This window comes from Myotis myotis, unplaced genomic scaffold (assembly GCF_014108235.1).
Source record: "Myotis myotis isolate mMyoMyo1 unplaced genomic scaffold, mMyoMyo1.p scaffold_m19_p_23, whole genome shotgun sequence".
Classification (NCBI taxonomy): Eukaryota; Metazoa; Chordata; class Mammalia; order Chiroptera; family Vespertilionidae; genus Myotis; species Myotis myotis.
The window spans coordinates 4,382,339-4,410,176 of NW_023416328.1; the positions used below are offsets into that span (position 1 = coordinate 4,382,339).

General features: G+C 59.8%; 1 protein-coding gene across 1 annotated transcript; it reads left to right on the top strand.

The window, feature by feature from the left end:
- The first annotated feature begins 781 nt into the window (after positions 1-781).
- On the top strand, positions 782-27,594 carry RGMA (repulsive guidance molecule BMP co-receptor a). Its single transcript, XM_036355726.1, has 4 exons — positions 782-1,090; positions 11,334-11,449; positions 21,002-21,516; positions 25,499-27,594. Exons 1-4 carry the CDS (start codon positions 1,077-1,079, stop codon positions 26,186-26,188), a joined length of 1,335 nt encoding a protein of 444 aa, XP_036211619.1. The 5' UTR covers positions 782-1,076; the 3' UTR covers positions 26,189-27,594.
- Positions 27,595-27,838: the final 244 nt, after the last annotated feature.

Below are 27,838 nucleotides of genomic sequence, written 5' to 3' on the forward strand. Positions count from 1 at the left end.
GCACATGGCTTTTGGGTGGTTCTTCGCTCTTTCCCCGGAAGGGCCTTTCCCCGGACGCTGGGATTTACCGCTGCTGAAGTCGCTGTGTTCTCGCGGGTGGGTGCGTGCATGCGCTGCATGGGAAAGCATCCTGTGGAAAAGCCCGGGCGATTCCCCTTGCAGTCTGTACGTGTGCGTGCAAAAGTGCAGAGCAAGGGCTGGGAAGAACCGCAACGGGGCACACCCTGACCCAGGGTTACCTCTGGGGCGCGGCTGCAGTGGGGAGGGGCGCGCTGTGGTCTCCTTTTCGCAGTTGTGTGAACCCGCACGAGGGAACGCATCGTGTGTTACACATTTCAAACATATTATATACATTTTTAAAAATCAGAATCTTTTTTAAAAAAAAGCATCTCCATAGAACAAAGGTGCGTCTCCAGAGAGCAGCACTTCTCAGGGCTCAGACTGTCCACCGCGGAGACCTCACAGTAACTCCCCCCATCACCATCGTGGAATTGCGGGTGCAAAACGTGCTCTCCACGGCACCCCGCGGGAGATTTGGAAAGTTGGGGGTATCTCGGGGATCGCTGCACTGGGCCACGCACCCCCAAACTCTGCGCACCTCCCCCCCCCCCCCCCACGCAGCCACCCAACCCCTGCTGATGCGGGAGGGTGCGGCTGCGGCGGGGCGGGGCGATCCGATCGCGCACCCCACCTCCTCCTCCTCCGCCTGCGCTCGCCCCCCGCCGGCGCCCGGGGCGCTGGCCCGCCCCCTCCCCTCCGCGCGCAAAGGAACCTCGCGACGCCGCACTGGAGGCGGCAGGCGGGGGCCGGGCGAGGGAGGGGGTGGCCCGAGCCATCCGACTCCGCAGTTGTCTCCGGAGCGCGGGCTGCGCCGCCCGAGCCGCTGGGCTGGGACCCGCTCGCCGGTCGCTCCCGGGCCGGCTCTTCCAGGCGCTCGCCAGCATGCAGCCCGGGAGCCGGCGGCGCACCCCGGTCCGCTGCTGAGCCGGCCGGGGCGGCGGGGACCTGCGCCTGCCGAGCCCCTCCTTCCTCGCCCCGGGGCGGACGAGCGGCGCCCCGGCCCCCACGCTTCGCCCATGCAGCCGCCAAGGTAAGCGCGGGGCCGGCAGCGGAGTGGACCCGGCCGGCTCCGGCTCCCCCGGGCGCCGCGGACACTTGCCGGGGCCCCCGCACGGGCTGCGTCCTTCCCAACCCCACGTCTCGTCTTGCCGGGATTGGGAGCTTCGCTGCGCCTCGATGGCTTTCGCTCTTGGCAGCGAAGTTCTTGTGGTTTGGTATCCGCTCTTTTTTTCCTAAAAGGCTCTCCCCAGGCAGCCGGCGGCGCGCGTGGTTGGACAGCCCAGCGCAGTCTCCACTGTGTGCGGGCCGGGAGCTCCCTTGCTCCCGCTGGACCAACTCCTCCCGGGAGCCGAGGACGGAGCTGGCCACCGGGCTGTCCCCCAACTGAGCCAGCTCGCCGGGTTCTCGCCCCCTGCCCCGCGCCAGACTTCCTAAGGCGGCTGCAGAGCCGGGGGGAGCGCCTGTGCCCGGGGGCATTGGGGCAGGTCTAGGTCTGGGCCCGGGTCCCAGCGGTCCTTGGTGCTGGGAGCGCAGGGAAATGCGGGACTCGGCTTGAGTGCTAAGGGATCGGGTTCCCAAGTGTCCCCGTGTTCCTACGTGGTGGTTGGGCCCTTCGGTTCGGGCCATGCAGGGCGGTAACTCCGCGCCTAGCTCCCGCCGTGGCGCACAGGGGGACAGGTGTATTTAGGGGGAGGGTCGAAGTGGGGACGCATCCCGTTAATGCATTTACCTTGCATTTGCTCGGAGGTAGAGCCAGCTCCCCCAAATTGTGATTTTCAATGGGGCCTTCGAGCTGCTATTACGCCCTGTGGTTTCCGAAGGCGTTGGGTTGTGTGGGTTTTACAAACAGGGTGTCTTGCGGACGAATTAGGGGAAACCGCGCCATCTAGAGGAAACGGGGAGCTCCCAGCTCCTTGAGGCTGCACGGCTGCGTGTTCTCTAGGGAAGGTGTCTCCTGTGGCAGGTGGGGAGGCCGGGACTAGCCTCCAAGGAGGAGGAGTCCCCTGTGTGTCTACAGTCCCGCGCTTCCGAGTTCAAGGGACAGAATTGCAGGTCGTGCTGAGTGGCAGGCTGCCGCCTCAAGATCCATCACCTCGTCCCTCTGGCTTTAGGATCCTCCAGCAGAAAGATAAAATGGTACCTGCTGGTACCGGTTCTGCAGGCACCTATGGCAGAAAGCTGGGAAATCCATGCACGGACCTTGCTCTTCTCCCGAGTGATTTTCCGGGGAATCTTGAGCCCCGATCCCTGGAAAGGGGGTTGGCTGTGCCGGGAAGAGCAGCTGAAGGAGAACTTGGAAAGGTCTCTTACCAATCCGTGCAGGAACTGTGCGGTGTAACAACAATGCCACCTGTGCATCTACAAAGGAGAGGTTTCCTGCAGCCCCACCGCCACAGGGGGCGACAGGCAAGCCCCCTGTATAAGGGACATGGTCTCCTGTAACAGTGGGGCAGACTTGGCTGGTTATGGAGGAGACCGGAGGAAGGTCCTGGGTGGGGCACCCCACAGCCAGGGAGCTCCGCGTTCTCTGGGGCTGGGTGTCGCTGCCACCTTCCAGGCCAGCGGGTATTAGCAGTGAGCTGGGTGCCCCTTGTCCTGACAGGGACGTTGGTTCCTTGTAGGTTAGTGTCCTGCTCTGCTGGTGGTGAGACCCGCTGTGCAGGGATGGTGGTAAGGGAGGTCCCAGACTCCTTTTCTCACCAGCCCTGCTGCTCCCATCATTCCCTCCCCGATGACGGACAGGTGCCTCCTGTCTGAATGGACATGCAGAAAGGTGGGTGGCTGGCCTCCCCACCCCCCGTGCTGCCTCAAACTGTCTCTCCTTTTGCAGGTGTTTATTCAATAACCAGATTTGTGACCCCCAAAAGGGGTCTTGCAGTAAGGTGGCACTTTTTTCAAGGAGGGCTTCCTGGCCTTTGCTGAGAAACCTGTCTGCTTTCTCTTCTTCCCAGCCTCCCCAAGGCGCAGCTCACCGCCTCCCCCGTGTGCATAGCAATACAGAGTGGAGGCGTGAGGAGCTCCTGTTAGCACGACCCTTTCATATGGCTCTCCAGTCCCCCAGCGTGGGATCCAACGCAGGCATTCTTAGATGATAAAATGCAAAATACAATGAAGACGTACTGAGCACTCCCAACAGTGGGACGGGGAGCTTTTTGAGCCACTCCCAGTGTCCCTGCATGTGCTGGCATTTCCATTTCTCAGAAGAAACAGGCCCAGAGAGGGGCAGGGGTACACCCCGGGGTCTGCAGAACTAAAGTGCTTTTCCCCCTACAAACTCGCTACCCAATGCATTGAACTCAAGCGCTTGCTTTTACCATGTGCGGTCCCCAAATTTGGTCACGCCTTGGGAGGTGTGATCAGCCATCTCTCCAGCAGTCTGCCCTCCAGGGAAAGGGAAGGGATGTTCCCAAGCGAAACTGCGGGGAAACAAACGTCTTATCAGTAACCAGTGCAGGCTCTTTGGGATCTACTATGTGTGTGCACTGAGAAGGCAGCCCCCCTTAAAGAGCATCGTCCAAGAACTTGACTTCTAATCCCACAGGGAAGGTCAGATAGCACAGGTGTCTGCGGTGTTCCTGAGGCTCTGTAGGAGAAGGCTTTGCTTTCCAAACAACACCATTGTTTATTCGCTCAACAAACTGAACAGAACTTGAACCTGAGGAAGGCAGGGCCAGACTTCCCCGTCTGTCTGGTACCCAGCCCCATTCCAATGACAGGCATTTATTTATTTTTTTTTATTTGGGCCTCCCTTCCCTTAGCTACAGTGCTAGGAAGGAGCAGCATGAACAGGGCAGTGGAAAAAAGCAAGGACTGCCTCACCCAAGGGTGCATACGAGGTCAGACTCACCTGGAGACACGATGAGGTTCCCCGGGGCACCCCCTCACAGGTCCGGACCTGCTCATCAGCCCTCATGGCTGAGTTTGGAGGGTCATTGTGCCCTGAAACGGGACACATGGGAGTTCATGTTTTTCCATCAGCCAGTGCAGCTCGCATAATCTGATACTTCGTTTCAACATCCTGCTTTCCAAATGCTTCCCTTACTATCCTGAAGCTCACTGGCTTTGTATCTTGGGCATCTCAGGATCCTATGGTCAGAAAAAGCCGGATGCCAGTCTTTTCCACGCTGCAGGGTTTTTATGTTGCTTTCGTGTTTCTCTGTTGAGAGCACTTTGAGGAAGGAGGTCCCTAAACTCCAAGTGTCTGATTTTCCATGAGGATATGGACGCTATCGGAGTCTACTAACTGTGGACCTGATAGGGAATAGATGGCCATTCTGTGGCTGTCCCGGGAGCTTACTGAGAAACTCCAAGGTCAAGAAGGGAAGGTGTGAAAAGATGGAGGGGGGGAGGCTTAACCCCGAAGCAAGAGTTAGTGAGGACAAAGCAAACCCAAGCCATGGTGATGCCCAGGCCCTTCCTTTCAGGGTCAAGGGCCAATCTCCAGGGGCAGAAGCCCACCTAGCTTTGAATTTGAATGGCCTGTGGTCTGAAGGGGCTGCCATGAATTGATACTATGGACAGGTTTCCCTAAACATCTTAATGTGCAGTACTCACCTGTGGCTCAGTGGTTAGCGTAGATCTATGAACCAGGAGGTCACAGTTCAATTCCCGGTCAGGGCACATGCCCAGGTTGCGGGCTCGATGCCCGGTAGGAGGTGTGCCTGTCTATGATTCTCTCTCATCATGGATGTTTCTCTCTCTCTCCCCCTCTCCTATCCTCTCTGAAATCAATAAAAATATATTTTAAAAAAATAAAACTTGACCTAAAAATACCATTGAGCATCCAAAAGAAAGAAAAAGAATTCTGTAATTATTTCCACGTAACTAAGTAAGGTTTTTAGGGGGATGAGGGAGATGGTTCCGGGAAACTTTCCTTAAAATGTTTGTATCTTTTTATTTGTTTCTGGAAACAGCATAACCCTAAACATACTCCCATTTCTAATTCACGGTCCATCAGAATACGCACAAGGCATGTTATCTGACTAGCAACAACAATAAAAAGCCCCGGGCGACGATGAGAAGCAGCTGTGGTTTGGTGGGAAAACCACTGAACTTGGCATCGTAAGGGCCGAGGCTAGAGCCTCTCTCTCTGCCATCTCTATTCTTGGTGACTTCGGGGTTCCAACCAATTTTAAAAGGAAAGCCATGGCCCTAACCGGTGTGGCTCAGTGGATAGAGCGTCGGCTTGCCAACTGAAGGGTCCCAGGTTCGATTCCGGTCAAGGGCATGTACCTTGGTTGTGGACACATCCCCAGTAGGGAGTGTGCAGGAGGCAGGTGATTGATGTTTCTCTCTCATCGATGTTTCTAACTCTCTATCCCTCTCCCTTCCTCTCTGTAAAAAAATCAATAAAATAAAATAAAATAAAATAAAATAAAATAAGGAGAGCCGTGGAGGGGAGAGCCACGTACATTTGACACTTTTGTCCTTTCTGGATTGGCACCCTTCCCCACCTCCCATCAGCTGGGATCTTCTTTCCTTCGGCTTCGCATCAGCCAAACTCTAAACAACTTTGAACTTGATGAATAACTTGGTTATCTGCTCCCCATTGCCAAGTGTCTGTGCTGTTTGTGCTTGGCACCAAACGGTTCATTAATCCAGCGCCTCCAGCCTTCTGCCGGTGGAGAGACACACACAGGCCCCCTGTCCGTTCAGACGCTTGCCTCTCGGTGCGTAAACGGTTCCAAGCTGGTTCGTCTCCCGAGAACATGCTGGAACGGGGAGAGGTAAACACGGCCGTCTGTTGTCCATGACGGGAACCCGGTGCCGTCTTGACGCCGTGGCCCGAGAGCCGCTGTGGAACGAGAGACCGTTGAGTGTTTTCCCAGGGTGTGGTTTCAGGTATGTAGAGTGTTGCCGGGGCTTATTGCTAAAGAATTTCAGGCCGACACGGAAGCACAGAACGTCACCCTTCCCGTGACATTTCCCACTTGTTCAGCGACAGGTTCACTTGGTCGGGGGTGGGCAAGGCCAGTTAGGTGCACAGCCAACACCCGTTCACTGGCTCCCTAGAGATATGGGATCCCTGGAGCCCGAAGATTACCCCCAGGCAGCCAGGCCATGATCGCAGGTTGAGAAGCTGAGGGTACAGCCCGGCCCGGCCGGTGTGGCTCAGTGGTTGAGCGTCGACCTAGGCACCAGGCGGTCACGGTTCGATTCCTGGTCAGGGCACATGTCCGGGTTGCGGGCTCCATCCCAAGTAGGGGGCGTGCAGGAGGCAGCCAGTCCATGATTCTCTCATCATTGATGCTTCTCTCTCTCTCTCCCTCTCCATTCCTCTCTGAAATCAATAAAATAATATATTTATAATTTTTTTTAAATAGAGAAGCTGAGGGTGTTGCAATGGGACAGGGCACCCAGGGGCTACTGAGCCAGGGGTAGGGTCACTCCATATTCCATGTCTCTTTCTCCATATCCACTGCAATATCTAGATTTTTGCAGCGGTTCTCAACCTGTGGGTCGCGACCCCTTTGACAGTCGAACGACCCTTTCACAGGGGTCGCCTAAGACCATCCTGCATATCAGATATTTACATGACGATTCATCACAGGAGCAACATGACAGTGATGAAGTAGCAACGAAAATCATTTTATGGTTGGGCCACAACATGAGGAACTGTATTTAAAGGGCCAGAAGGTTGAGAACCACTGTAGAAGTTTCCACCTCGACGCTGATGACAAGTAAGCAGTATGTAGACCAGATAGTAGGTGTGCTCTGGAGTCTCAGGCAAGAGGCACAAGAGGAAAGTAAGAAGGGGAGACTTTTATTTAAATATGAAACTCCAGTTAAACAGGAGTTTAGAACCCCGGGAGGGAGAAGTGGGAGAAGGATCAAAAGAGAAAATGTGTCCTGTTGGCGTGGCTCAGTGGTTAAGCGTTGACCGGTGTACCAGGAGGTCACGGTTCAGTTCCCCGTCAGGGCACACGCCTGGGTTGTGGGCTCCGTCCCCAGTGTGGGACGTGGAGGAGGCAGCCGATCAGTGATTCTCTCTCATCATTGATGTTTCTATCTCTCTCTCCCTCTCCCTTCATCTCTAAAATCAGTAAAAATATGTTTTTTTAAAAAAGAGAGAGAGAAAATGTGGCTGCCCCAGGAGCTTACTGAGAAACTCCAAGGTCAAGAGGGAAAGGTGTGAAAAGGTGGAGGGGGGAGGCTGAAACCCACATATCAGGGAAATGCAGCCCTAGAAACTGTCACAGGCCACCAAGGGGGCTCCACCCAGCTGGGCGGAGGCTGGGGGAGTCCTTACTTCTGTTCAGAGTGGAAGGATAAGCACGTGGATGGAGTAGGGTTAACAGAGGAGAATCTTACCCCAGATACTCCGGTGCCTGGGGAGGAGCTGGTGTGCCCGCTCGAGGTGCTGTGACAGCCGAGTCACCCAGAAGTCAGCAGGGTGGCTTCTGGCAGGTTCCTTGCCTTCTGCAGTGGGATTTGAGACAAGAGCAAGTTCTGTGACTTTCCAGTGAGAAGGGGACAGCATTAGCGTCTTTCACTGGGAACTGAAGTCCCAGGGACAACGTAGCTGTTAGACACTTGGCATTCCTCGTGTGGACTCCTTTCGATGTCATTCCGTCTGTACACACATCTGTGCGGCCCCTTAGGCTGGTGAACTCGGTTCTGCCCTGACTGCTTGGCTCCTGCCAGGACGGGAGGGGGCATCGGACCGTTCAACTGAGGAAGAAAACAAAGTAGGAAGTGCTCACTGGGGAGGGAGCAGGCAGCAGGTTGCTGGTGGGTTTTGGTAAAATGGCAGGTAGCTAGATAGCTTGATGGATTGACTGGTTGGCTTTATGTGTGCTCTTATCTACCCTGGGACTACCTGGAGGGAAGGGGCCAGTGGTCATGAAAGATGGCCAAAATGGGCAACTGTCCTTCCATCCAGGCCTGCTCCCCAGGATGGACACACTGGGCCCCCTTGCCCACAGGGGAGCCCGGCCATCTAGGAAGAGGCATTTTTAATAGTCACTTTGGTGGGATATATACACAAAAGTAAAGTCCCCATTAACTGGACGCAGCCAGATGTGTTTTGTGAGACGAGACCGTGAAATCAGACCCATTGGCTAGCCTTCTCTGAGGGGGCAGAGACAGGCCCGGAGACGAGGGAGAAACCCAAGGGTGAATTCTGTTTAGACTTCCAGAATTCCTCCTGACAGAGTCCCACCCCCAGGGTCACTTACGATAACAAGTCCTTGCAGAACGCAGGGGGGGTGGGGGGCCTGGTTGGGGTGGGGGGGGCGGAATCGCCACGGATCGGAATTGTCCTTAGAGACAGGAAACAAAAAAGAAAATAGGATAAACAGGTACTTTTCTGGATGAGGAATTATAAACAGTGGGGATCCCCAGGGACCATGGTGCCCCCAGACTTAGTTTAGATGTTCATATTTCATCTGGAGGAGAGGCTGCTCAGCTAGGTCCAGGCCTGCAGATGGAATGGATGGCAAACAAATGGTGATTAACCGCAGGGCGGGCCGAGGCGGTAGCAAGCAAATGCATACTGAGCTTGTGCAGGGAGAGGGCCAGCCTCAGTTAATGCGTTTAGGAGAACATAACCCAGATTTCCAGAAAAATGGATCCTGGAGGGGATCTTTGCAAAATGTTTGTTTGCTAAAGGCCGTGCAGGACCAAGTGTTCAGGAGGTGCCTACCGTGAGGCCCAGGCGACAGCCTCGGGGAGAACGCGTAAGTGGTCAGACTCTTAACAGGAGCCGTTTGTCTAAAGTCAACTACACTTTGAGTTTCTCTGGCAAATGAAGCGCTGAGTTCCCAAACCCAAGGTTTCAAGAATTTCTTACTCTTTTGCAAAGAGTTGGGGAGTTGTCAACAAGCCGGGCTGTTTGGCCGGTAGACACAGGTTCCTCTAGGTCAGTGGTTCTCAACCTTCCTAATGCCGCGACCCTTTAATACAGTTCCTCATGTTGTGGTGACCCCCAACCGCAAAATTATTTTTGTTGCTACTTCAAAAAAAAAAAAAAACAAAAAAAACCCCTTGGCATTACCTTTCCCAAATTATTTGCTTCTGCCATAAAAATTGTTTCTGCCGTCCAGATGAACGCCAATCAATCCCCTAGCAGGAATGCTGCGGAGTTCGAGTGGCCCCGTGCCCCCGTGCCCCTCCCAAATTGTATGATCAGCCAGCCCCTTACAGATGAGGAAACTGGGGTGTAGAGACCAGAAATCTGGTTGCCAAAGGTTCAGTCTTAGGCCAGGGCAGGGCTGAAAGGGGCTGCTTGGAGGGTTTTGTTTTAGAGAGGAACGGAGAGGGAGTGAGAGAGCAACATCAATGATGAGAGAGAATCATTGATTGGCTGCTCCTGCACGCCCTACACTGAGGATAGAGCCTGCAACCCAGGCATGTGCCCTGACCAGGAATCGAACCCTGACCTCCTGGTTCCTAGGTCGATGCTCAGCCACTGAGCCTCGCTGGTCCAGCGCTTGCAGGTCTGTGCTGTCTTCCTGGCCTGGAGGTGCCACAGAGCTGCTGCTGGTGGTGGTGGTAGTGCATTTGCTGGTGGGAATACGAATGGGACGGTCCCTTCTCCCTCATTAGCGGGAAGCTCAGGCTGACTTTCGAAAGGCAGAATCCAGATGGTGTGAACGGGTGGCCCTGGAAGGTGCCCCTGTGCAGGCTGGCCCTGTGCCCGCCTCGGTGTGCCAGGGCTGTCCCGGGCTTCTGACGAATACATTGGTGGGTTTGGCCCAAGGATGGGCCAACCTTGAGGGGAATGCCATGTGCGACCTGGATTGCAGTGGGCAAGCCTGTAGCAGTCTGCAAACCAGGGCTTCCGGTGAAATTCAGTGTAGGGGGGAGATAATTGGACAGAACCTGCTAGACTGAGACCTCACTATGAGAGGGGGAAAGACGGTGGCACCCCAGCTGTAAAGGCAGGCGAGCAGAGGCCCTCCTGGCCTTGAGTCCTAAGGGAACAGCCGCTGGCAGAGGCCTTATGCCCTTTCTTGCCCGTTGTGAAGCCGGGTTCAGAAGTGTGATTCCTTTGGGTTGTGCCTGCCGTCTTGGGCCTTTTTCCCTCGCCCGGAGCTCGCGCCTCCATAGCTGGACTCCCCTCCTGGCGGGCACAGCGCCCCGCAGCCTGTGTGGCCTCCGGCGAACGAGGACTGTGATAGTGCTTAAGGGAAACATCGCAATTGGACAAAAACGCGGGATTCTCTTCCAAAGAACCAGATGAGTAGGCTTGGAAGCGAGGTGAGGGGGCCAAGGGGAGGAATTGGTTTGACTGAAAACACTTGCTCCGGCGTATTTGTGCTCCGTCCAGAGGATGCTCAGGGGGAGCTGCCAGCCCCTTAAATAGCGCAGGGGCAGGGGCAGGGGCGCTGCGGGGCTCAGGGAACCCTGGGGAGGAGGCACTTTGCTCCCAGAAAAACAGGCGACCCAGCGAAGGAAGTCATCACCCCGATGCCCTGCCGAGCGCTGCCCTGGTGGCAGGGCCCTGAGCAGCGCGGGGACCCCTGTCCCCACGCCTCCCCTGGGGTGGCAGCCCTCCTGCCTCTGAGGGGCCCGCAGGCCCCCAGCTCCCGGGCGCAGCCAGGGCAAGTGCGAGGGAGGCAGCGCGGTGCTGGGCGGGGAGGGGGTGCTGGAGGCGGCCCAGCCAGGCGGGGTGGGTGGCCGGGGCCAGGGCGGGCGGGCCTCCAGGTGCGCTCCTGGCTGAGGTCCCCAGGGCCACCCCGCCTAACCCCCCGGACAATCTGGGGAGCGGATCTGCGGGCCGCTTGCACCCGGGAACCCCTCAGAGTGAGAGAAATGAGCGGCTTCGGGCGGGCGGTCTAGTTGGAAAGGGGACCTGGGGTTGGTCTCCAAACAGTTTCTTTCCACTTGGGTTGGAGATTTCAGGGGGGAGATCTGGGAGCGCGCTGCCGCCCTTGCGCTCTTGCAGGGCCAGGCGGCCCGGGGGCTGGGTCCTTTCCGCGTGGGGAGCCGCGGCGCGTCCCGGGGTCCCGGGGTCCCCGAGGTCCCCGCGCCCAGCGCCGCAGCCGGGCGCCGCGGTCCCCGCCCAGCTCCCCCACCCGTCGCGGGCGGCGCTGAAACCCGAGCGCGAGGGGGCGGGCGGCGCGGCGGCGGGGGCGGCGGGGCCGGGCGGACATTGGAGGGGACCCGGTGATGGATGGCGAGGGCGGGGCCCGCGGGGAGGGGGCGCGCCGGGCGCCCGCGGCCGAGGGGAACCGAGCCGCCCGGCTCGCTGCTCCCGCCGGCGGAGCGAGGGCTGCCTTGGCTGCGCAGCGTGATTGATTTTCTGCTTTTCTTCTAAACTCTTCTTCCAGGGAGAGGCTAGTGGGAACAGGCCGAGCTGGATGGATGGGTATGGGGAGAGGGGCAGGACGATCAGCCCTGGGATTCTGGCCGACCCTCGCCTTCCTGCTCTGCAGCTTCCCCGCAGGTAAGGCATGGATGGCCCCGGGCGCGGGGACCGCCTCGCAGCCCTCGCCACGGCCCCCGAGCGCGTCGGCGGCGCCCCCCCCCCCTCCAGGGGGGACCTGGCCTCCCATATCCACTGGTCTTTGTTTCTCCCGCTCCCCGCGGAAGGCGCGATGGATGCCCGGGGAACTCCAGGGGCGACCCTACTCGGGCTGCACTGAAAAGCAGCTGGTCGGAAGGGTCTCTTGGGCCGGAGGTGCCTCCGAACTTCCCAGAAAGAGGGGGGGACCAGGGACGCGCCCCTGGGAGGCCCTGGAGGGAGGGGCGCAGGGGAGGCACGGCACCGAGCAGGGGGGCGCTTTCCCGGGCTCCTCACCCACCGCTTTGCAGACCTGCCCGGTGCCCAGGGGTGGCCCCGGGGGCGCCCCCGACGTCCTAGCCAAGTCCCCGCCGCCCTCGCCTGCGGGACCGGCCGGCCCCACGCCGGGAGCCCTCGGACTGGGCTCCGAGCAGCCCGTATTCCTGTTTGATAACATCCCGCGTCGCCCCCCGTTTGTTTTTATTGTGTCAGAAAGGGAGAGAATTTCAGAATTAAAGCTGAAAAAGCCCATCTGTTTCCAATGAATCCCCCATAGTTTTTCACAATGTTTTTGGCAGATCGCTGCCTTCAAATTCCTCCGAGCCCGACCTCTTGTTTTTGTTGGGGGAAGGGAGACCAGCTCCACAGAGAAGCATTTGTTCGTTCCCAAACGCTCCAGTTTCTTGACTTTTTTTTTTTTTCTTTTCCCCTCCCCTGTCGTGGGGGGGAGGGGGAAGGCCCGAAACTTAAATCCCTGCTCTGTTTTCTTTATAATGTTTCATAAAACTTTATTTCATTTTTGCCATATGCTGCTCACAGCTGGGAAACGCCAGTTAAACCCTGAATACCCGTTTTTTTCTCTTCTCGCTAAAAAAAAAAGAAAAGAAAAAATACACATCAGCCCAGGGTTCGGGCCCAAGGGTCCCCCGTGGCGAGGCGGGATCCCCCGGCCGGTGCCATTGTGTGGCGAGGCCCCGAGGTGTCTTCTTGCGAAAATGCGAGTGTGTTTCTGTGTCTCGCGCCGCAGCCCAACGCGGATGCGCGCAGCCCCGGCGCACCGCGGGGACTTTGCAAGAAAGGACTTGAGTGAGACGGGGATTGCGTTGTTTTGTTTTGCTCCTCCGCCAACTGGGTTTCAGGAACTGGCAGAACTGGGCCATCCAGGCTGCAGGCTGCTGCTGGGGCAGGGGGACCGTGCAGGCAGGCAGGCCGGCAGCCCAGGCGGCGGAAGGGGCCTGGGATCAGTTTACCTTCCTGCCCCGGCCCTGCTTCGGGTGTCCCCGGTGGCCTCCGGGTGCAGCGCGCACAGTTCACACTGGGCAGCTGCACGCACCCCCCCCCCCCAGGGTGCCCCGGGGAGCCCTAACCTGCTCCCAGCTCTGGATTCCACTGGGGAGGCCCAGGCCTAGGACAGGGGGAGTTGGGGTGTCAGTGCCCCTAAGAGCTTTGGACCTGCTGCGCCCTGGCCCGCCCCGGGGATCCTAAAACCTCTGCAGCGGGGTCCACCAGCAGGGAGTCCCATTCCCCCCACCACCCCTTTTTTTAAAAAAAGGCAGTGTCTCCATCTACAAAGCGGTCTGGCTGAAAGGCGGATTTGGTTCTTTCCCAAGAACTAAAAAAAAAAAAAAAATTAATTTAAAAAATGACCCTCTCCTTGCAAACCAAGTTCCCCTTTCGGAGTGCTGGAGTTTGCAGCATGTGCACCCTGGTTTGGTCCCAGATAAGGATCCGGCCCATCGGAGGTTTTATCAGATGGGTTGATAGATGGCTTTTGTCCCCGGGCAGTCCTGCGGTGGTGGGGGATGTGATCTCAGCTCCGAGCTGAAATGGAGAAGGGGGGCTTAGGAGCCCTTAAAACAACACCTTCTTGCTCTTAAAGTGGCAGCGCTGGTTAGCATCTTGGGCCAGACGGGGAGAAAGGACGGACTGACCGGGGAACTCGGAGGCAGGAGGGAGCTGCGAGGGCTACTGGCGGCGGTTTTGTTGTTGTTATTGTTATTGTTGTTTTATTTCCTTTCTCCTTGTTTCAAACCTTGAAGTGTCCCCCGTAGTCTGGGGAAAGCGGGTGGGTCGGTTATGTAATCCGCCACCCCCGAATTCCATCACTTTTGTTTTCCAAGAAGCCCATTTCTTCTTGGCTTCCAGGCCCGTAACTCAAACCTGGCCGATGGAACAGATAGCCGCCGCACTGTCACGCCAACTGGCTAATGTTTCTCCTAATTTGAGGCCTTAACAGCTGCATTTAGTCAAAATTGCCCACCTTACTGAAACCTGAGCTTTCAAGAGCGCCAAACTCAATAGGCCGGGGAGAGGGGGTGTTTCTGAAAAGTGTGCTCCAGAAACCTGGGTCAAAGACAGTTTCTTAAGGAAGAGACGGGATGAGCCATGTCCACGGCAGAGATGGACTGTCAAGGGCTTTGATGCGCTGGCAGAGGGGCTGCAGGCCTGCGGGAGAGCAGGATGGAGGACAGAGGAGCAAAGAAAGCTCCGGCAAAGGGTGAGGCCCCGGGGACATGCGGGGACCCCAGGCACCATGGCCGCTCCCGCTGAAAACAGGTGGGCTGGATTGAAAGCCTGGGTTTGTTCGGTGCACGTCAGCTTGAATGGCTGCCAGGAGAGAGCCCAGGGGAGTGCAAATTAAATTGGACGGAGTTGTGCAGAGAAAGATGCCTTGATGGCTGCTACACTGAGCGGGTTTGTGTCATTTAAGAATGTTTACATGTCCCCGTTCCGCGTTTATGGCACACCTACTGTGCCCCTGGCTTGAGTGACATGGGGGGGGGGGGGGGGCTCGCCCCAACAAGGCTGGCATCTGCCATCGGGTAAAGGGAAGGGGCCTCTGTTGTGTCCCGTGGGCTGCGAGGGTGTCTGCTTGGCCGATGCTGTGCCTTTAATGGGTGGCAGAGCAGCCACGTGTAGCTGGGGTAGGGGGGACAAGGGCAGAAGAGACTGCTTAGTACAGTCTTCCACAAACAGCATCCTCTCCAAAACACAATTAATAGATACGGTTAAAACTCGGAAGCCATTGGGACTTCTTAAACCGGATGGCGGCTCTCAAAGTGTGGCCCCTGGACCAGCCCCGTCTGCCTCCCCTGGGAAGTTCTTAGAAATCCAAGGCCTGGGCCCAGACCAGACCTGCTGCAGTGCACACTCGGGGTGGGACCCCGTGGTCTCCACTTGAACAGGCCCTCCAGGCCGCTCTCATGCACAGGGAGATCGCTGCTCTGAGAATTCTCCCCTTTACTCTTCAACTGCAGCTGCTTTTAAAATGTTAGTCCTCGCCCGGCTGGTGGGGCTCAGTGGTTGAGCGTCCACCTATGAACCAGGAGGTCACAGTTCGATTCCCTGTCAGGGCACATGCCTCGGTTGCATGCTCCATCCCCAGTGGAGGGGCGTGTAGAAGGCAGCCCATCCATGATTCTCTTTCGTCATTGATGTTTTCCTCTCTCCCTCTCCCTTTCTCTCTGAAATCAATACAAATATATATATATTTTTAAAATGTTAATCCTCGATGGGGAAACTAAGGCTCGAGAGACCAAGCCCTCTGCAGTGTGCAAGGGTGTCTGTGTGGTCAGAGAGATGAGACCCTTTCTCTCTCAGCACATTTCCCATGAGTCGGGCATTCTTGCCTCCTCCCAGGGCTCCTCGCGGCTCCCTCTCCACCCCGGATCAGCGTTCACAGAACATGCCACCCGGCCACAGGCCGGGAAAACCAGTTGACAGGGCTGTCACCGTGCACATTTCCCAAGTCAGACTCTGTCCTTTGGGTTTTGCTTATGTATTCATTTCACGCGCCATTTCGCCCGGGGCAGGCAGCATACCCAGGCGCCTGGGAAAGCCATGCGTCCATCCCTCTGCACCCAGGTCCCTGCAGAAAGGAGCCCATGATTGCTCCCCCTGCTACGGAACGTCCCTGATCACAGGCTCACACCCCGGTGTGTGTGTGGGGGGGGGGGGGGTGTGCGCGCGCCCTGGGCACGTGCCCAGCTGGCCTGTGTTTGCCCTCCCCCGGCAGGAGGAAGGTGGAGGAGGAAGGCTGCCCAAGGATGGTGGTGAGGGAGAAAAGCCACTTCAAATGAATGTTGACCTGGAGTGGCCAAGCAGAGGAGCCCGGGGTTGCTGGAGGCAGAGCCAGGACGGAAAATTAGCATCTCTAGGGCTAGCCCTAGACTCAGGGGGGAAAGGGTGATGCCTCGCCTCAAAGCAGAAAGACCAACTTGCTCACCTGCAAGCCTCAATTAGATCTGAAAAGGGGTGTCTTTCTTTGCCCATCACCACCCTCCTGCGGAACCCGGGTAGCTTAGCTTAGCTGTCCGCCTTAAGCCAGGATGGCATCCTGTGCCTGCCCCTGGCCCTGGCCCACCATGGGGCCTCCTGCCCGGAGGAGCCCTCAGCTGCCTGGCTGGCAGCCCTGTTCACCGTGGATCTGGCTCCCGGTGGCCGCAGTGGGAGCTGGGGGAGGGTGTCCACTTTGTAAGCGGAGGTGTGCCCTCTTCCTTGGCAGGCGGCATGGTTTCTTGCAACAACTTGGCCTGTGTGGGGGCTGGGGCGGAGCAGCCCTGGCTGGGTGCGGCTGGGGGGCAGTGCCTACTGCCTCAGCTCGCTGAGCGGCGTGCAGCCACCCCTGCCCACACTTGGCATGTGTGGAGGGAGTTAACCCCCAGCTCCCCAGCCCTCCTCCCCCCCTTCCTAACTCACTGAGAAAATTCCTCCGGCTCCCTTAGGCCAGTGCCTGCAGAAAGGCCCAGAAGGTCCCCAGTGCCTTACAGGGGGGGGCGAGTCTCAGGCTCGGTCAGTCCCTGGGGCCCTCCTAGGCTGGACTGGGGAGAAAGGCCTTTCGAGAGGTGGCCAGCTCTGTCTGCTTGCCGGTTAAGTAAGGTGGCGTCGACTGTCGCTGGCGAAAAAGCGACGCCGTCACCTGGGTGTGGTCCTCTCGGTGTCCGATGCCAAACACCTGCATGTTGACGTCAGGGCGATGGGGTGAGATTCCTACAAGCGGGACACACAGGCAGCCTTGGGCATCTGTCCGGCCAGGAGCCCCCAGAACGGTGCCCAGGGCTGAGCTTACCAAATACCGACCCTGGCTCGGGTGGCCGTCCCCTCCCAGCTTCAGAGCCGAGGGACAGGAGAGGGTGCAGAATGGCCGGTAGCTCCTGCTGCTGCCGGCTGCCACGCTGGGGGAGGCAGGTTGGCCCTCCTGGCTGGTGCTCCGTTCCCATAACCACCCTCAGGACCCGCACGGGCCTGTTGCTGGAGAGAGAGGAGCTGCCCCCGGGGGTGGGCAGTGAAGACGGGCATGGCATAGGACAACCGCTCCAGCACGGGCATCCCAGAGGCTGTGCAGCGAGTTCTCCTCTAAGCTCCACCCAATTGCTTCCATCCCAATGGGAGCCATCGCCTCTTAAGTTACCCTGCGCCCCAAAATAGTGTTCCGAGCGTGCCGCGTCCTTGCTGGCAATTATCCGGGGCCCCGCAATCACCTGGATCGAGTCGGAAGTCCTCAGGCTGGTGCCTCAGGGTCCAGTGAGGAGAATACAAACCACAGGGCTCTGTCCACAGAGGGATCTTAACGTAGGGCATGGCAGGTGGGTGTGGGGGAGTGAGAAAGCAGGAGGGGTCACTGAGGCACACAGTGGCAGGAAGTGGTTTCCGCCCAGGGGCTGGGGGACAAAGGGAAGAGGTTTGGGGGCCCCAGTCCATGAGGAGGGCCCCGTGCCTGGCTGGTCTCAGTACTTCTGAGTGGCACCAGTGATGCTTGGGCGGGGGGGAGGAGGGTTAATGAGGGAGAGGAGACAAGGGCCACTGTCCAGTGGTGGTAATAGAAACAGCCTGGGGTCCGTCCAGCCTGGCTCAGTGGTTGAGTGTTGCCCTAGGAACCAGGAGATCAGGGCACACGCCCAGGTTGTGGCTCGGTCCTCAGTGTGGGGCGTGCAGGAGGCAGCCGATCGATGATTCTCTCTCATCATTGATGTTTCTCTCTCTCTCTTCCTCTCTGAAATCAATCAAAACATATTTAAAAGCGAAGGTGAACCAGTGTGCGCCTCCAGCCTTCCCTCTTCCGTCTAGTGCCCCCTCGTGGCGGAATCCAACAGGGAGCCCGGTGGCCAGAGAAAAGGGCTTTGCAGATCCCCAGCCCCACTCAACAGAGGGAAGCAGAGGGGAGCTGCCCGCCGTTTGCTTTATCAGGGGCACAGCTGGCACGCAAGGCCCTTGTGTCTGGCCCCAAACTCCTGGCTGCACGCTCACCAAGCAGCAGTTAGCGTCTGGCCAACCCCAGCTGTGCCTGGCCCCTTGTGATTCTGGGACCCGTCAAATCCCGCTGCCCTTCCAGACCTCATTGAAATGCCGCTTCCCCGATGCCCTCTCAAGCCTCCATTCTTCCACCTTTGTTGCCCGCCTGGCCACGGGGCTTGCATTCAAGCCGAGCTTTGCCCCTTTAAGAAGAGGCAGGTTTTTTCTGTTCCCTGGCTCACCCCACCCCTCCCACTCGGCATCTGAAACCTGATCTAATCCCTTTGCACGCGGGTAATTTATTGGTCTATTGGGCTTTTCTTGGTGGCAAATTGCATTGTCTTTATTCCTGGGTTCAGGCTTCGGAGCGGCTTACCGCATTCCTAAGACTCCTTTCTCAGGGCCCGGCCCTCACACCCCCTCCGCGCGCAGCAAAATAAGTTTTATTGGGCTTCTTTGTCATGCAAACGAGGCGGTAATAATCAGGCTCTTATTCTCCCAGATTGGCCTTGATTAACAGTTCAAAGGAGGCCCCTGAAAGCCGCTAATGCCGTCCGGGCGCGTAAATATTTTCCTCCCGCCCGGCTCCGTGCAGCTGGGACTCACAGCTCCCTGCCTCCCTCTTTCTGTTTCTTCAGAGGCGCTGGGTTGCTATTTAAAGGACAAGAATGAAGCCAGGCAGGCAGGCTGTGTGGCTGTGGTTGCTCTCTCCGCTGTGCCCACCTCCCCCAGATGAGAAACGTTACATGTATGGCGTGTGGGAGCCAAGGATTCCAGGACAAAAAAAGAGGGGACCCGGGGCAGGAGGTGGCCCCCGAGCCGGGGTGTCCTGGATGAGACCGGTCAGGCAGGCCCACAGAGCCGCTAGGGGGGTGAGGCCAAGAAGATGGCCGGGGAAACTGAGGCCTGTCTTCAGCATACACTGGATGCACGGCTGAGCCTCTTCTGCGTGGCTCTACAGAAGGAGGGAGGCCCCATGAAGGTCCCTGGGAGGCAGATGTGGGTCCACAGCTGGAGATTCCGGGGCAGGAGGGGCCAGCCCTGCGCTGGCCCAGTTCAGTGCAGGGAGGTCAGGTGCCCGCCGGGCAGGGGTGCCGCAGGGAGGTCTCCTGCCCAGGAGGCTGTCTGCGGGTGGAAAGCAGTGACCTCTGGCCCCCGGTTCTAAAATTCCGTGGAGGTTGGTCCCAGAGCGATCGTTAAGGCATTGCCTGCACCCCACCCTTGGTCGTTGCGGCCTCTGGGTTCCCCTCTGTTTGTCCCCTGGTAGCTAATCCTGAAAGTCCTGTCTCAGGGGGCCTGGGTCCAAACAAACATGCATCATGGGCGTCAAAGGAGCGTATGTTTCTGTGCTGCGACTGCGCATTTTCCCGGGTGTCTGGGGTGCAGCCCTGGGTATAAGGGTGAGCAGAGGCGCCAAGAGGGTCCCTGCCCCAGAACACAGTGGTTAAGATGGCGGAGGGGTCAGTGGGGGGACAAAGAAGGCGGAACATCTGTAATACTTTCAGTAGTAAAGATAAATAGGTAAAAAGAAATGGCCCGGCCAGTATGGCTCAGTGGTTGAGCATCGCCCTACGAACCAGGAAGTCACAGTTCAATTCCTGGTCAGGGCACATGCCCGGGTTGTGGGCTCGATCCCCAGTGCGGGGCGTGCAGGAGGCAGCCAATCCATGATTCTCTCTCATCATTGATGTTTCTATCTCTCTATCCCTCTCTCTTCCTCTGAAATCAGTAAAATTATTATTATTTTTTTTTTTTAAAGAAATGCAGCTCGGGAAAACGTCTTATTTTCCATCACTTCTCTCCTTCCTGGCTCTTCCCCTATTGGCTGTCTCGGGCCCATTGAGAGGTGGCAGAAAGGCCAGACGGGGCCCCGCTGCCGCCTGCAGGAACCAGGCAGGAGGGAGACAGCTGGCCGCCTTCTGTCACCAGGCACCAGGGTGGCTCCCTCGGCAAAGCCGCGGCCCTCCTCCCGCGCGCACCCGTTGCAATCGGATCTCTTTCAAACACTCAGACTTTCCTCTCCTTGGACGCCCGCATCGGCAAAGGCCAGGGTTTTACGGCCTGGAATCCGGGCCTCCTGCTTTCTTATTAAAGATACTGAACATAAAAATCAGCGCCTCTGGGGTCTCTGGCAGGTGACGCCACCGCTGAGAGCGTTTCCTTTTGATGCCGGGCCAGGTTACATTCCGGGCCCTGACCTGGGCAGGCCTCTGGCCCGTGATTTAGTGCCGTGGGCACGGAGCGGCAGGACGACTCCCTGGGGGCCGGGGGCCCCTCATCTCACCACCACGGGGACTGTCCAGCCCTGACATCCCTGACGCCCTTCCCCCAGGCCCCCAGGAAGCGACAGCCCGTGCATGTCCACTCTAGGCCTGAAGAGGTGGCAGCGGGGAACGGGAGCTGTCAATTCCAGCCCCTGATTTCACTCTCGGTGGCCTCTTGCGAGCCAAGATGGGCAAGAGCCGAAGGTTTTAAGCTGCTGCGGACACGCGGGCAGTTCGGTGTATTAAAGCCATGGTTCTAAGGCACGGCCAGCTTGCGAGTGAGTTAAGCAGACACCACACATCGAGGCAAACCCAGTGATCCCTCCCAGTTGCTTCCTAGTCTCTCCGGCATAGGATGGAGAGGCATGGAGCTCCGCCCACGAGGGGACCAGAACCAGGCCCTCCGTGCCCAGGGCCGACTAGCCAACATCCACTGACCTCCAGCTAAATGCCGGTGCCTTTCTAAGCCCTTGAACCCTCTTAGCAACCTCACAGGATAGATTCCGTTGCTCCTTCCCAGATGAGTCTAATGAGGCACAGAGAGGTTAAGTAATTTGCAGGAGGTCACACAGCAGCTAAGCTTGGGGCACGTATTGAACATTGGGGCTTACTTCCCCCCCAAATGTCTGCCGCTTTTGCCAGATTCCTGGGAGATGGCTGTGAAGATGTAAACAGATGCCAAAAGCCCGAGGGTGGCCCGCCTGCTCCTACAGCCCTGCTGCCCCGAAAACACTGACCATTCATTCCTCTCCAGGGCTGGGGGCTGCGGGAGGGGCTGCCACCGGCCCTCGCAGCTGATGGAGCTGCGAGCCCGGAGGCTTGGGGTTATTTTGAGCCGCGCGCAAGGATTTGGACAACCTGACTGCTACTTGCGGCTGTTTTTTTTCACCATCTGGGTGGGCGCGCGTTCGCAGGGTGCGCGGTGCCGGCTCCGACGGGGCGTCCCGGGGCGTGCGTGCGTGCGCCCACCCTGACGGCGTGTCCCTCGCTTCCTCCACAGCCGCCTCCCCGTGCAAGATCCTCAAGTGCAACTCTGAGTTCTGGAGCGCCACGGCGGGCGGCCCCTCCCCGGCCTCAGACGACGCGCCCGAGTTCTGCGCGGCCCTGCGCACCTACGCCCTGTGCACGCGGCGCACGGCGCGCACCTGCCGGGGCGACCTGGCCTACCACTCGGCGGTCCATGGCATCGAGGACCTCATGAGCCAGCACAACTGCTCCAAGGATGGCCCCACCTCGCAGCCGCGCCTGCGCACGCTGCCGCCCCCCGGGGACAGCCAGGAGCGCTCCGACAGCCCCGAGATCTGCCACTACGAGCGCAGCTTCCACAAGCACGCGGCCGCCCCCAACTACACGCACTGCGGCCTCTTCGGGGACCCGCACCTCAGGACCTTCACGGACCGCTTCCAGACCTGCAAGGTGCAGGGGGCCTGGCCGCTCATCGACAATAACTACCTGAACGTCCAGGTCACCAACACGCCTGTGCTCCCCGGCTCGGCCGCCACGGCCACCAGCAAGGTAAGGCTGCGGCTGGGGCTGCGGCGACTGTGGGGCCCCATCGCCCAGGCCCTGCTGTGGGGGGGGGGGGGCCAGACTCAGCCCCCTGCCGACCCAGACGCCACCTGCACCCACCCTGTTCTCGTTATTGTTAGTAAATGAGCAGATGATTTAGACAGGAATGTTCTAGAGATTCTTAGTGTTGCCTAGAGTGCGGGGTTTCTCAAACTGCCTGCCACCCCCACTCGGGGTTTGTGAAATCAGCTTTCGGGGGTCAGAAACCATCAAACGTGAATAGATGTAGACCAGTGGTTCTCCACCTTCCTAATGCCGCGACCCTTTAATACAGTTCCTCATGTTGTGGTGACCCCCAATTTCATTGTTACAAATGGAACATAATTTAGTGATTAATCACAGAAACAATATGTAATTCTATATGTGTTTTCCGATGGTCTTAGGCGACCCCTGTGAAAGGGCCTGGTTTCTGTTGTGTGCGTGTGCACACAAGCATGTGTCTGTGTGCTCACGTGTGCACACCCATGGCCCAGGCAACGAGACAGCCCCATCCCCCACAGGTTTACCTCCCCCATTCACGGCTGGAGGGTGTCTCGTGGCCTCCCATCCAGACTCAGCCAGAAGGAGGCTGGCGGACTCGGGGTCCAGGTGATGGGGACACGCCTGCCCCCTCAGGGCCGGGCCCACCAGGGCCTCTGGGGTTCCCAGGTTGGCAATGGGTCTGTTTTCCTAGGAAGAACATGTGGCAAGGGCGCCAGGCTGCCCCTGCCCCCCTGTCCCTTCCTGCCCCTCTGTCCCGGAGGACAGTGAGGTGACCGGCAGCCGGCAAAATTCCTGCCACTTCCCTCTGTGCCAACAGCCTTCGCGTGCTCGCAGGGGGCCTGTTTCTGAGACCAACCGCTGGGTAGGAAACAAGCGGGTCTCTGCCCCATGAAGGCCCTCGGCGCCAGGCCTTGGAAGTGGCGGCCGAGTTGTGGCGGCGCTCTCTGCCCTGTCCCCCTCCCAGCCCTCCGCAGGCCGAAGGAGGCCAAGTCAAGACACCCCCCCACCCCGCCTTCTCTGCTGCCCCCAGTGATGGGGGTGACACGGTGGAGCAAGAGCCGTTAGGCCACAAACAACAGGAGTCCGCAGGCGGGGTGTGTGCCAGGCCCCGGATACTGCCCTCGCTCTCTGCTGACTCTCGGGGGCCCTGAGCCCAGCCTTGCTGTCCCAACCCAAGTGGGTTCCTCATTCATTCTTGTGCCCCCTCAGTCACGTGACGGCCTTTTCCCAATGGTGCACACTGCTGCAGGGCACAGGCTGGGAGTGCCTCCCTTCCCATAGCAGTTTCCAGAAGGACATGGGCCCTGATGCAAAGCTGGCCCGCCCAGCCCCCCTCTGCTGTGACGGGGGGCCCCCTTGATCTTTGCAGCCCGCTGAGAGCTCGGCGGCTTTCGCTGTGTCCCCGTCAGCAGGAGGCGCACCGGCCCCGCTAGAGGCCCAGCAGGGACAGGGTCAGCGTTGGAGCCACACAGACTCGGGTGTCAGGGAGACGGGGCCTGTGGTCACAGGCAGGGGCATCGTGGCTGGGCCCAGCGCCTGTGGCCTGCCCCTGCCTCTTCTCGGAGGCCTCCCATCGCCCACTGACGGAGGCGTTGGTTCGCTCACTGACTCAGCAGACGTCAGCTGAACGTCTTTTGTGCCGGCCTCCGTGCTGGAGGTGGCCCGCCTCCCCCGGCTTCCCGGCTGATAACGGAGACGGAGCTGGGGTAGCAGGATGCGGAGGGCTCTGAGCAGGGCCCCGGGGAGGGAGGGCCTGCGATCCGTGCCCTGAGCACGCCCCCCAGGACGGGAGAGGGCAGCGGCAGAGCCAGGCCGAGGTGGGTGCCGCCCGGAGCCTCAGGGAGGAAGCGAAGCCAGGGGGCTTTCCTCGCCGGGCTGAGGGGCACCGGGGGCCTTTCAGGCCGGCAGGAGCCCTCGGCCTGACTCTCCTGTTCACGTGACCCCACTCCCCTCCTGCCTGCCCTCAGCGTGCTGCCTGGGCCCGGGGCCCTCGCTCATTCCCATGACGACGGCATGATCCAGCCCGCGTCATCCTTCTGTTCTCATGAATAATCCGAATCTGGGCTGTTTTAGCCAATTGCCCGCCCCAGGGGAGAGCCTCCCAGGCCTCCTTTCCAGCTGTGCTAGCAGCACCCATTGTACAGGTGAGCAAACTAAGGCTTACGGAGCAGAGGATCTTGGGTCTCTGCCTCCCATCCCCGCTCCCCCTCGCTGGTCCCCCGTCGCACTTACCACTCTGTCTCGCTGCATAATTCGTCTGCCTGGTCTGTGACCCCCCAGACGTGAGCTCCATGAGGACGGGCCTTGGGCCGTCTCGCTCCCTGTGTGGACACAGCCCTGGTACCAGGCCTGGCATGTCGTTGGCGCTACATACACAGTGGTGGGTGAAGCCGGGCTCTGCCCCGTCCCCAGCGCGGTGGGGTGGGCCCAGGCCCGTCGGGGAACGGGAGGGGGGACAGCAAAGGCAGGAGCGGCAGCCCCGCCCGGGCCCTGTTGGCAGCGGGCCGCCCGGCTTTCAACAGGCCCCCTTCATGCTGTTACTTGTGGTTGAGGCCCTGGCACCGGTGCCAAGAAGAGTCAGGCGGCCTGTCAGCCTTCCAGGAGACTGTCTCCGCGAGAGATGGCGGTTAGAGCAGAACCAGCCTTTCCTGTTCAGGGAGACGGTGGCCCTGGGAAGGCGGCCCCGCCCCCCAGTGTCTGTGTGGCCCTGCACACGAGGCAGGGACCCCAGAGTCCCTCACCCGAGCCCCATCCTCCAATGGCAGGACCACCCACCGCCCAGACCACCCTGGCTGACCCACCTCTGGGCCCCTGCAGGAGCCCTGGACGGAGAGAAGGAAGCTGCAGGAGGTGGAACCATATGAAGTCGCCGGCTTTACAGGCCAGGGGTATAGAGCAGCAGCAGCAGCTGCATACGGTTCTATGAGGAGGGCTCGAAGCAGGATGGAGAGGCTGGGGCCCCCTTTATCGTCCCGCAGCACCCACAGAGCACCAGCTCGCCCTCGTGTGCCCGGAGACGCAGCAGTCCAGGTGCCCTGGGTCAGGGGGGCAGCGGCCTTAGAGGCACCAGCTGACCCTGGGAGCAGGGACGAGAGAGGCTGTCTCCAGCCCACACAATCCTCCTAGTTAGGAGTATAGAGGAAAGAGCAGCCAGACGTCGCTGCCAGGATGGGGGGAGGCAGGCAGGGGGCCCACACTCACTCCCCCGGCTGTTTGTTTCCCATCCTTCTTTCTCCCAGACCCCCCACCCCGTGGGCTTGTGGCCCAAGAAGCACAGGGACTGGGAACTAGGAGTCCAATCCCAGCTGTGCTGCTTGCTGGCTGTGTGACCTTGGGTAGGTCGCTTTACCTCTCTGAGCCCACATTGCCTGGTCTATAAGTCAGAGGTAACGTCACCCTCCCCTGCCGTGCCACACGGGACACTGATGTGGCCAGTGGGCCCGTGTGCCTGGTTCTCAGGAGGACGGTGACTGACACAGCCCGTCGGGGGCTCAGCCCAGCCCTGCCCCACCCCCTCCCAGGCAGGCTCTAGCGCAGCTGTTCTCAACCTGTGGGTCGCGACCCCTCTGGCGGCCGAACGACCCTTTCACAGGGGTCGCCTAAGACCATCCTGCATATCAGATATTTACATGATGATTCGTAACAGTAGCAACAGGACAGTGATGAAGTAGCCACAAAAATAATGTTATGGTTGGGTCACAACATGAGGAACTGTATTAAAGGGTCGCGGCGTGAGGAAGGTTGAGAACCACTGTTTTAAAGGAATATGTTAATCGTGCAGGTGGTGCTGAACTAGGGACCAATATGCGGAAAGGACGGTCTGGGGCATCCTCGGGCTCCTCGCGCCCCATCTTAGAGCATCATGGGCATCGCGAGCACGGAGCTGGACCTTGTCCCCCGCAGCCCCGGCCCCGCCTGACCCCTCTCTCTGCCCGCTTCCCCGCAGCTCACCATCATCTTCAAGAACTTCCAGGAGTGCGTGGACCAGAAGGTGTACCAGGCCGAGATGGACGAGCTCCCGGCCGCCTTCGCCGACGGCTCCAAGAACGGCGGGGACAAGCACGGGGCCAACAGCCTGCGGATCACGGAGAAGGTGTCGGGCCAGCACGTGGAGATCCAGGCCAAGTACATCGGCACCACCATCGTGGTGCGCCAGGTGGGCCGCTACCTGACGTTCGCCGTCCGCATGCCCGAGGAGGTGGTGCACGCGGTCGAGGACCGAGACAGCCAGGGCCTCTACCTCTGCCTGCGGGGCTGCCCCCTCAACCAGCAGATCGACTTCCAGGCCGCCCGCGCCCCCGAGGGCCCGGCGCCCGCCGCCCCCGACACCTTCCCCTACGAGACGGCCGTGGCCAAGTGCAAGGAGCGGCTGCCCGTGGAGGACCTGTACTACCAGGCCTGCGTCTTCGACCTGCTCACCACGGGCGACGTGAACTTCACGCTGGCCGCCTACTACGCCCTGGAGGACGTCAAGATGCTCCACTCGGACAAGGACAAGCTGCACCTGTACGAGAGGACGCGGGAGCCCCCCGGCCGGGCAGCCGCCGCGGGGCTGGCCCCGGCCCCCCGGCTCCTCCTGGGCAGCCTCCTGCTCCTCGCCCTGCTCCCCGTGTTCCCGGAGGCCCTGGCCGCATAGGACGGAGAGCGAGGCGCCTGCAGAAGGGCCTGGCTTCCCGGCGGCCCCGGCCTCGGAGGGGCCAGAAGCGAGGCGGCGCTGGCTGGTGAGCTTGGGGCGGTTCCTTCGGCGCTGACTTGGCTGCTGCTGCTGCTGCTGCCAGGCCTGGGGCTGGGGCGGCCCCTCGCCCTCCTGGGGGCCCCCCGACAGGCTGGGGTGACCCACTGGTGCTGTGCCCGCTGCGACGGTGCAGCCCCGCCGTGTGAATGTGCACATCCGAGCCCCAGGCCGGAGCCCCGCCACTGACACTGGGAAGGTCACGCCAGCGCCTCCCCATGGCCCCGCCATGCACTGAACGCCCGGCGACTGCTGCACGCCCGCCGTCCGCGCACACTTACACTCGCACACTCGCACACACTGAGCCGGCGGGGCCGGGGCACCCTCGCGGCTGGACCCCCCCCCCCCCAGGCCGGGCCTCCTGTCCCCGGGGGTCTCAGGGCACCCCAGGCCCCCGCCCGGGACAGTGCGTGTTGGCACGTGCTCTGAGCGACGCCACTCGTGGGCTTGGATGCCCTTCTCCGGCCCCTTCTCCCGCGGCCCCCGCCCCCACTGTGCTTAGGAAGTCGAGTTGAGTTTCTAAATGTCCACACACAGAACTACCCTTTGACTTATGACCCTTCCTGCCCAGCAGGTGGCCAGAGCGCGGGCAGGGGGCCGGGGCCGCAGGGGGTGGGGGGGTGGCCTGGTGGACGGGGCCAGCTGGCCTGCCCTGATCCTCTGCTCGCTCCCCAAACCCGCTCCTCCCATCCACCCAGGTCTGCGTCGGGAGGGGAGGGGGCTTCATCAGGCCTCGCGGCCCTGAGCAGCCATGGCAGGGTCTCCCCCCATCGTCGGGTCCCTTCCCATGAGCCCCTGGGCCACACAGCCGGGGAGACCTCCCGCTGGGAGCCCCGGCCAGTCCCGCTGCTGCTGCTGCTCCAGGGACCCCTGCCAGCTGGGTTCCTCTCCCCAAGGTGCTGCCAGGCCCCAGGGGGCCGTCCTCCCAGAAGCCCCGCAGCCCTCACCGCCGGCCCGCCGGCCCCACCCACCCCCTGCCGTCCCCAGGGACCTCGCATACACTGGCCCAGGAGGCTGCGGACCTGTCCCGCCTCCCCCTCCAAGAGGTCCCCTCTCTGCCAACCCCCCCGGCGGGCAGGCGGCCCCACTGGCCTTCAGACAGCCCCTGCGCTGGAAGGAAAAAGTGAAGCACTTTATTTTGGTTGTGTTTGCTCTCGCGTCTGCTTGGAAGTGGGGACCTCCCCCACCCCCCACTGCGTCCTCGTGTCTGCGACCTGTGTGGAGGGTCCCCGCGTGTACATACTGTAAATTATTTATTAACGGCTACATGCAAGTAAAGTTTGGGTTTTGTTTTGTTATTTTCCTTTGGACTTGCGTGTTGGAGTTTGTTTTCTGGACAGCTGGTGCCTTTGTGGGGTGCAGAGTTGACTTTGGTGGCGCGTGTCCCCTGACAGTGTAATGGGGGGCAGTTAGCATGTGCGTGTGTGTGCATGCGTGTGTGCATGTGTGTGTGCCTGTGTTGTAAATGTGTGCAGAGGATGTAGCAACTTCACCACCAAAGCCCCTGCTCCTCTAAAATTACTCTTTATCCTCGCGACGAGCTGCATGTGGGCG